Raw genomic sequence first — 9,142 nt, 5'->3', positions numbered from 1 at the left:
AAAAAAGACTGGAGGCCTCTGGCCACCCCTGTTCCCGTAGGACAGGCCAGCTGCTGTGTCCACGTGGAGTGCCAACACCTGCCCTTCTCCGGGCTGAGCCCCCCACCCCCACCCCAGCCTGTAAGTGAGATTGCACATTAACTACTGTAAGGAAAGAAGTGCACTGGGAAATGTGAACATGAGAACATCAGTAACACTGATGAGAATAAACTAAACGCCTTTGTAACAGCCCTGCAGCATGCTACTCACTGGGGGGCAGAGGGGCTGTAGTGGCTGGAAGAGATGCTGCACACTGGGTTCTCATTCTGCAGAGCAACACCCCCACTGCTCAGGACTCACACTGACAAATGCAGCAGGGTCCAACTCGGGGTGCACTTGGATGTGGCCATGCCATACGTCATGTGACAGAACATGCATCATGTGAGGGGGGCGGGGCAGCATGTTCCTTTCCAATGGTAACAGGTACAGACCCAGACCACCAATGGGTGCCACTTACAACACCCTTCAGGCTACCTCAGGTGTAGACTCACAACACTGCCCAAGGCTGTTCCTGCACACATGGCCCCTGCATGGGAGTTCCTCCAAAGCTAGAAGGGTAGAGGCTCCCTTGAAAGGGCTACTGACCCACTAGCTAGCTGCCCTGTAGTGTGCCGCCCCCCCAGCTATAGATCCCGAGGATATGAAATGACAAAAGGTTCTATGGAGCCAAATAAAGACATGTAAGTGCCTTAGGATCCCATTTATTCAGTCATTTCAAACAGCCTGGGAAGGGTAGTTACCTATCAGGGATCCCATTGGTCAACAAAAAATCTGCTGGGAGGTGGACAAGGAAGCTACATCTCCGCCCAGGCCAGCTCCTTCCACCCATGATACAAGGGAATGATGTCCATGGGAACAATGACTAATATGCTTCAGGTTGACCCTTGCAGTCAAAAATCCACATAGAATGTTTGATACCCCCCAAATTTTACTAAGCCTAGTGTTGACAAAAAGAAGCCTTACTGGTAACATAGTCAATGAGCACCTATTTTGTATAGGTACCATATAATGTATTACAATAGACAAAAAAAGGTTAAAGTTATAAAGGATATACATTTAATCGTGTTTATTTTTAAAATCAGCATATAAATGGACTGCACAGTTTAAACCTGTGTTGTTCAGAGGTCAACTATACTACAGTTCACAGGATGAACTGGGTATGTCTCAGTAAGACCAGCCCATTTGGGGTCCTGAAGTCCAGCATCAGCTGTCAGAGGGGTTTTGAGGACCAACAACATTGCCAACAAAAATTCAGAGGTGATGCTGCCCCACCTGACTCCCAGAAGCACATCTTTTAACCCCAGAAAGACTTAGAACTGAGTATAGAATGGGCCAAGAGAACCCAAACCATCACATAAAAAAGGAGTCTGTACATACTTGGTTCTTTTTTGACTAACTGGCCTGATAGAGTAGCGTCCTCGTAACATACAGCACTCCAGAGCGTGTACATGAGTGAGTGAGATTCGTGGTTCCCACGCCTGATTAATGTGGGGGATGGAAAGGTCTGATGATAATCTAAGGTTCACAGTGCTTACAAGTTTACCCAGCTTATACAGGCATCATTTCATGCTCAGGAAGGCTCTATGGCAAAGCCCTTAAATTTACTAACGCTGCCCTGTCAGAGTGATGCATCAGAGAGGGAACTAGAAACCAGCTGTGCAGCGGAGCCCAGCGTTACTTGGAGGCACCTCAGAAGTGACCACTCAGCTCCATGGCTAAGCCATTTACCTATTTTGGGTACAGAACAGGCAAAAGCTGTTTAGGTTGAACTTCAAACGCTCAAGAAACATTCATGGTTTAAAATTTCCAGTGGCAATAAAATTATCCATCATGAAATTAACCAGAATAGTCTTTTCTGCACCTAATACTGGCCACTGAAATCCCTAGCACGCACACATGCGTACACACACGCACACACCTGTGCATGGAAACGAGGTTTAGAGTTCCCACTCAGGAAGCAGCCACTAGTTTAGAGTCAACATACCATATGATCTACATACGTATAAAAAAGGCTGGGATTTTATTTCCAAGTTGGCACATGTACAAGGCATAGGGGTGAATAAATGGCTTTGGGACACTGGAAATAGAAACAGGGTAGGGTGTATCTGAGGTCCTCCTACCTCCACCACCCCCTAAGTGCACTTGAGAAAGGACCAGTGGCGGGGGCTCCAACCAAGGGCCCTGAAGGTCCCACTGGCTCTTGAGAGCCTTGGGACAACTCCCCAGACATGACACCCTCCTCCCAGGGGGCAGGGTCCTACCAGCTCCCCCAGCCTGAGGGATCAGCCCCCTGGGAGAGCCAGGATCAGAGAGAGAAGAGCAGGATGAGAACCAGGAGAAGCACCCCCAGCAGCACCACAATCGCACACCACTGTCGGCGGTCTAGGGGTGAGAGGGTCAGACGTCATGAGGGAGGCAGCACCACCCCATGCCTCCACCACCCCCCCAAATTGCCTCCCCCCAGAGAACTCACCACTTGTCATATGAGACACTTTGGCCATCTTCCTGAGGACCCCATCCATCCGGGATTGGGTGTGGTCCATCTCATGAGCAAAGGTGTCCAGCATGCTGCCAAGACCAAGATGGTGTAAGCCCTCGAAGGGCAGCCGACCTCAGGCTCCCGGCCCACCCTGGGGGTCCTGGCCTCACATGCCCTGCTCATCCAGCTCCTCCCCAACGCGGCTGGACATGTGTTTCAGAACCCGGATGCTCCCAGACACCATTTCCAGCTGTTGATCCTGTTGGTCCATGATCAGCTGCAGAATGGAGAGGTGAGAACTGCTGTCATCAGGGAGACCTGAGCTCCTCCAGCCCATGACTGACCAGCCGCACAAACCTGCTGTGTGGCCTGCTGCTCCTCAATGTAGCGAGAGGTGACAGATACCACGCTGGCATCCAGCAGGTCACTGGATGGCTTCTGGGCAGTTGGCTTGCCCATTAGGATCTGGTGGGGCACAGAACACAAGCTCAGGGAAGGACACCCACTCACCAGAGAGCCAGACACAGGCAAATTTAGATGGTGGTTAGTAAGGCAGTGTTTGAAGTTCCCCAGACCCACTTAACATCAAGGTGACAGACCCCAAGGCCACACTACTTGACCTGCCTGTGTATCAGTTTCCTCATCTGTAAAATGGGGAGAACTACAATCCCTGTTTGCTGAGGTTGGAATGAGAAAATTAATTAATCCATGGAGAACACTTATCTCTCTATAAATATAAAAGGCTAATATGCTAAGTACCCATCTGACCGGTACCTATGAGACACACTGACCACCAGGGGGCAGAAGCTCAATGCAAGAGCTACAGTGATGTGCACTGGCCATTTACAGAGAAACGGCACCTCAACCTGGTGCCCACAAAGCAACACTCGGCTTCCCCCAAGTGGGACACAGGCCCCACCACCATCCTGGAGTGACACCCCACCAAATCGCAGCCGACGCTGCCGAGACCTCATGGCGCAAAATGTGGCCCACAGCCCAGCCCAGCCCTGAAACGGTGGCTGTGGGCACCAGGTAATGATGTCACATAACAACACCCAGCTCCCTCTCCCTAGCAGTTACATATTTTGCCCTTTGTTCTCCCTGCGGGATCTACAATAATAATCTGTTTGTGTTGATATTTACTGCTGTGTTGCTGACAATTACCTGAAAGAGAAATTGGGGTGCTTCACTGGGCTGGGAAAAGTTTAGCTACATCAGAAAACTGGTCTAATTAAGCAAGTTTGTCCTCTATATATAGAAGGCTAAGTTGACTTGCATATACGCGATACATATAAAACTCTCACTGGGGCCAATCGCACGTGTGTGTTTCAATCTGTCATTGTCAATTGTGAATTTGGTTACTTCCATTATAGAGAAAGGGCGAATAGCGACATTAAAATATTTCTTCTTCCTTCAGTGTGCACGAATTGTTGCACCGGGCCACTAGTTACCATATAAACAAGTGTATGTAAGAATTTGGACTTTAATCCCCAAGGCAGCACATCAGGAAAGCACACAGGCACTGCTACAGGACTCCAAGCTGGTGTGGGCCTCAGCTCCCCCACCCTCCCAGATCCCATGTGGGCTTATGATGGGATGGGGGAGAGGCTGGTGGTGTCACAACATACAAAGAATGGGCATACAGCACAGAGGGGAAAGGTGTACAGACAGGCAGCAGGAAGCATTCAAACAAAAGGCATGAGCAAGCACACACACAAAGCAAGCACCCCCATGGGGGTGGGGGGAAGGTGTGCATGCACAAGGCAGGTAAGATACACTCAGAGGCCGAGTTTACACACTCAGATAGGTCAAGAGCATACACAGAGAAAAAAAAAGTAGGCATTATGCTGGAAACAGTAAACACAAAGAAAGGGGATAGGTATACAGACACCACTCACCCCCCACCCCGGGAAACCAGTATAGACCTCCAGGACAAGGCAGAAGAAGTATTATACAATCAGTGAGGGCTCAGGTATACACACACAGAAAGCAGGCAGGTAGACAGCCAAGAGGACTGCACACACAGAGGATGGGCACTGACATATAGGGACAGACGTGCACTTTCCCAGGGAACAAGCAAACACGCACTGAGAGGCTCACCCTGAAAAATGATTCGGGTCAGGTCAAGGTGCCTTACCTCTCTATTATTTCTCTCCATGAAGGCTACGGCTGCTGGGCTGACCATATGGTCCTTCATTTCCTGGGGGTGAGGACAGCATCAGAGAGTAAAGACGCCCCAACCTCCACCCTTATCCCATCATAACCTCCTCTCACCTGGACCGCTTCGCGCATCCGCTCCACGAAGACCTTTCTCTCCTGCAGGTCCCCAGCTGCGAGCTTGAACTTGCCTGGGTTGGCTTCCACTATGCGTAGCCCCCGGGTCAAGAGTCAAGGCCACAGCTAGACACAACCCCCTCATCGGCCTCAAAGCCTTCAACTCCTCCCCGGTGTCCAGCCCCCAGGTCTCCCTGCCACCGAAATGGCCTCTCCCAGGCCTCCCTCCAACCCTCCGACCCGCCAGGATATCGATGGTCTCCTCCAGGTCTTCGAGGTCCCACTCGATGCTGCGCAGGCCATTCCGCAGTTCATTGGTCGTCCAGTCCAGCTCCTCGCGGCCGACCGCGGCGCCCTCCTGCAGGAGCTCACACCAGCGCTGGTACAGCCCGCGGGCTGTGTTCACCGCCTTCTGCACCTCGCTGCGGGCAGGGGCACAGCGGGCGCGTCTGGGTGCCGCCCGCCGCTGCGCCCCCAAACGAGTGGGGGAGCTCAGAGGACCCCTACATCATCTGGCGTACCCCTCCCACTCGGCCACGGGGTGATCCCGACCCGCGCACCCCCAGACCGCTTGGCACCCTGCGGCCCGCATCCGAGCACTGGCTGGCAGGGGCCTGAGCACCCTCTGCCTGCCCCCATCGCTGTCACTCACCCTCGGACTACAAAAAACGGGTCTTCGAGAGACATGTCACCGCCCCCCGTGGGAGACCGAGCCCCCTCCCCTCCCGGCCTGGAGAGCTGGTTTCCTCGCGGCGGGGGAGAACGCGCCACCACCCCCGCCCCCGTCACGTGACCCAGGCCACCATCGAGAGCCGGGCCACGAGGAGAGAGAGAGGCCCCAAAAGCCGGAAGTGCAGAGCTCCCGCCGCCGCGGGCATCTTGGCTGTGGGCAGAGGCGGCTTTCCGTGCGTGTGCCTCCGCCCTTCGCGTCCGCCGCTCCCGCCGCTCTCAGCCTTTCCGTAGTTCCGCCTGACCAGGCTGGAGTCTGAACTCGGCGTCTCGGGTTCGAGACCCAGCCCCTTGAATTGTTGCTGCGCAACCTCAGTTTCCCTTCCCGGCAACATAAATAATAAGCTCTCAGCCCTAGCTGGTTTGGCTCAGTGGATAGAGCGTCGGCCTGCGGACTGCAGGATCCCAGGTTCGAATTTCATCAGGGGCACATGCCTGGGTTGCGGGCTTGATCCCCAGCGGGCGCCATGCTGGAGGCAGCCCACCCATGATTCTCTCTTATCGTTGATGTTTCTATCTCTCCCTCTCTCTTCCTCTCTGAAATCAATAAAAATATTTTTTTTAAAAAATAAAAAATAATAAGCTCCCAGAAATCAGACGAGATTGTGGCTGGGGAAGGGGCTCGCTCGATTCGTAGACCCTTTTAACGGGCTCCTGGAGCCTGCACCCGCATCCTGTGCAGGGAGATGCCCCAGCCTGGGGTCGGGAGTGGCAGGTTTAGGGAGGGCTGGGGGAAAGGCGGTCGTCCCCGCCTTCCTGCGGGCGGGCTGAAGTGGGGGCGTTCTGTGGGTAGTTCTACTCACTCTCCTCTTTTTTTCCTCCTGGGAGTCGCGGGAGGGTGCGGGGGTGGCTCTGAGGATTGTTTCCGGAGCAGAGCGGTCCTCTGCGTGCGGGGTCTCCGTCTGGGGAGAGATCAGGAATGTTTGGGGAGGAATTTTCAAAGTCTCTGTCACGCAGGGGCGTTTCTTTTGGGGCCATGAAAGCACTTTTTTGGGGGTGCGGGGAAGCCATCGCCTGAATGACGTCCTGATCTCCCTCTGGGCGGTGGGCGGGATCCCTGAAGAAGTCCTTGGAGGGTCGCCCCTGTGTCCGAGTCCCTGTGTGGGGTTTTAGCGTTAGTACCTGGGTTGGGGATGCCATTGTGGAGTCTCTGAGGTGCCAGCGTGGGGGACATTCTCAGCCGGTCAGCGCAGCGTGTGGCAGGAAAGGCCGCGGAATGGGGACGGTTGCTGTTCGGGGTCTTTTAGGGATTGTTGAGCCCCCAGGTGCAGGGGGCGGGACCTGAGCGTCCTCCGAGGGTGCATGAGATTAATTTGGGGGGGAGCAGTAATACCTGGGAGGGGGCCTGTGGGGAGAAATAACTGGGGAGACTGGAATAAAGGTGCCCTCGCCGGGCCGCCCCTAGTGCAGGCAAGGTCTTTGTGGGAGATGGCGTCAGTGGGCGCCCTGAGATCACCCCAACCCGCCCAGGGGGCATTCCCGGAGGGGCGTCCCGCCTTCCTGGCCTCCCGGGAAGGAAGCGAAACCTTCCCCTTCGGCCCCACTGGACGCGGGTCCGGAAGCCGGGGGCTCCGGACAGCCCCAACCCGGAGAGGGGAAAGGAAGAGGGCGTGTCTGGAGGCCAGGCCCCGCCTACGCCCGGCCGGAAAAAGCCGGCTATGGCCCAGTACGGAGAGCCCGGCCCCTGTCCTTACATGGGCAGCCGGAAGTGGCTCGGCCACCTGCCCTACGTCATTCCTTCCAAATTTAGTCTGGATGTCGCGCGGACCCTGTGGCGGGAAGGCCCGGCGCTCCAGTCGAGCGGGCGGAGCCTCCCCTTAAAGTGCCCGTACCACGAATGAATGGAGCCATTCAAACAATGTTGCAGCGTTTTGGAGGGGAGGAACTGGGAGTAGATTTTCTAGGAGAGGCAGCGCGTGGCGAAGGGTAGGGTCGATATTCTCTATCTGTCCTCTCTCTGCGTTGCTCGGTGTCCAACTCCTACCCCAACCGCGCCTCCGGGTGCAGAGGCAGAGCGCGGCCCGGTGGTTTAGGGGCCGGTGGTTTAGGGGCCGGTGGTTTAGGGGCCGGTGGTTTAGGGGCCGGTGGTTTAGGGGCCGCAGCATGAGTTCAACCGGATGTCGTGTGGCCGGGCCCTCCACCTTGCGTGGAGCTTGTGCCGAAGCAAATCGGGAGGATGTTCAGTGCGGAGAGCAGAGATGGCAGCTTGGGATGCGCTCATATCTGCAGGCTTCCGCCGCCAGTGCAGCTGGCAATTTAGCCTCGAACCAGCCAGCTTACCCTGTTCCGCTTACGGGCAGGGGGAGTGAAGAGGGCTGGCGTGGGTTAGATGCTATAGAGGCGCAGGCCTCCTTTCGCTACAGTTGGCCCATTTATTCGTTTAGCAAATATTGGACTAGTCCGTCAGCCTCGGTTTCCCCACGTGAATAAATCAAGTACAACAGCAGTACCGTCCGTGAGGGATCAAGGAGATCTTTATGAAAGGAAAGCCTTTAGCATCGTCTGGCACGTATTAATCAGTTAGTTGTGTGTTAATCAATTAGTTAGTGTTAGCACTGTTATTGGTTCAAGAAACACTAATGAGACGCCTGGAACTGTGCCCACGGGGGATGTACGGGCTCAAACCCGGGTATTCCCCGGCGCGAAGGAAAACCAGCCGCCTACGACCTGCGGGGGCCAGCGAACTCTAGCACGTGGGTGGGCCCTGAGCCTCACCCTCGGCCCCGCTCCCCGGGGCCTGCGCGCGGGCGCACTGAGGCGGGAGGGCTGAGAAAGGAGACCACCCCAAGTGCTCAGGGTACTGGGGAAGGCTCCCCCGCGTCCGGGCTAGTGTCCCTTTTGTCTGTCCGGTAAATTCCACCCTGTCGCTTTAAGGTTGAAGTCTCTGGCCCCAACGCGGTGGAAAGCCGGATGCAGCGCTCTGATTGGGCGGGGCGTCATGGTGACGTAGCTCCGGGTACAAATGGGCCCCGGTGGCGGGCGCCGGGGCAGAGCGTCCTAGGGGTGTATCGGCATCCGTCGGCGTGAGCGGAGAAAGCGTGAGCCAGCGCGCAGTCCGAAGTGCATCTGCTCAGCAGGGAAGTCCCCACCGTCGAGTCGCCATGGAGGTGCAGAAGGAGGCGCAACGCATTATGACCCTGTCGGTGTGGAAAATGTACCATTCGCGCATGCAGCGCGGCGGGCTGCGGCTGCACCGGAGCCTGCAGCTGTCTCTGGTCATGCGTAGCGCCCGGGAGCTTTACCTCTCGGCCAAGGTGGAAGCCCACGAGCCGCCCGAGGTGCCCTCGCCAGTCGCCCGCTCCCTCGACCCTCGCCTGCACCCACCGCGGGAAGCACAAGCCGCAGCGGAAGCAGCGTCCGCCGACGGTGAGCAGCCCTGCCCGGAGCCCATGGACACTCAGGAGGCGCCGAAAACCGAGGAGACCCCTGAGAAAGCCCGTCTAGAAGAGGAGGGCGCGGAGGGAGGGGAGTCCGCGGAGGTCCCCGAGCGCCTGCAGGCCCCTCCCGCGCAAGCGGAAGGTGCCTTCCCCAATCTGGCGCGCGTCCTGCAGAGGCGCTTCTCCGGCCTCCTGAACTGCAGCCCCTCAGCGCCCCCGACAGCGCCTCCGCCGCCGGCCTGCG

At 56.3% G+C, this 9,142-nt stretch overlaps 2 protein-coding genes across 3 annotated transcripts in view; one reads left to right on the top strand and one right to left on the bottom strand.

Moving 5' to 3' along the window:
* Window positions 1-1,090: 1,090 nt before the first annotated feature.
* Window positions 1,091-5,917, bottom strand: STX10 (syntaxin 10). Of its 2 annotated transcripts, none has more exons than XM_006761395.2 (8): window positions 5,445-5,916; window positions 5,045-5,214; window positions 4,793-4,887; window positions 4,656-4,718; window positions 2,876-2,983; window positions 2,689-2,795; window positions 2,513-2,607; window positions 1,091-2,421 (listed from the first exon to the last, which is right to left on the bottom strand). In XM_006761395.2, exons 1-8 carry the CDS (start codon window positions 5,477-5,479, stop codon window positions 2,345-2,347), a joined length of 750 nt encoding a protein of 249 aa, XP_006761458.1. In that variant the 5' UTR covers window positions 5,480-5,916; the 3' UTR covers window positions 1,091-2,344. The 2 variants fall into 2 exon arrangements, with proteins under 2 accessions (XP_006761458.1, XP_006761459.1); XM_006761396.2 differs by having other exon boundaries at window positions 2,329-2,421; window positions 2,693-2,795; window positions 5,445-5,917.
* Window positions 5,918-8,457: 2,540 nt separating this feature from the next.
* Window positions 8,458-9,142, top strand: part of IER2 (immediate early response 2) — a 12,334-nt gene continuing 11,649 nt past the window's right edge. Inside the window, exon 1 of the mRNA XM_006761402.2 lies at window positions 8,458-9,139. Coding sequence (XP_006761465.1) covers window positions 8,623-9,139 — 517 coding nt within the window. The 5' untranslated portion in view covers window positions 8,458-8,622. The remainder of the gene's footprint in view (window positions 9,140-9,142) is intronic.

The sequence above is a fragment of the Myotis davidii genome, unplaced genomic scaffold, assembly GCF_000327345.1.
Source record: "Myotis davidii unplaced genomic scaffold, ASM32734v1 scaffold1238, whole genome shotgun sequence".
Lineage (NCBI taxonomy): Eukaryota > Metazoa > Chordata > Mammalia > Chiroptera > Vespertilionidae > Myotis > Myotis davidii.
The sequence above is the reverse complement of the archived record's forward strand: the minus strand, read 5'-3'. Positions and strand labels throughout refer to the sequence as shown.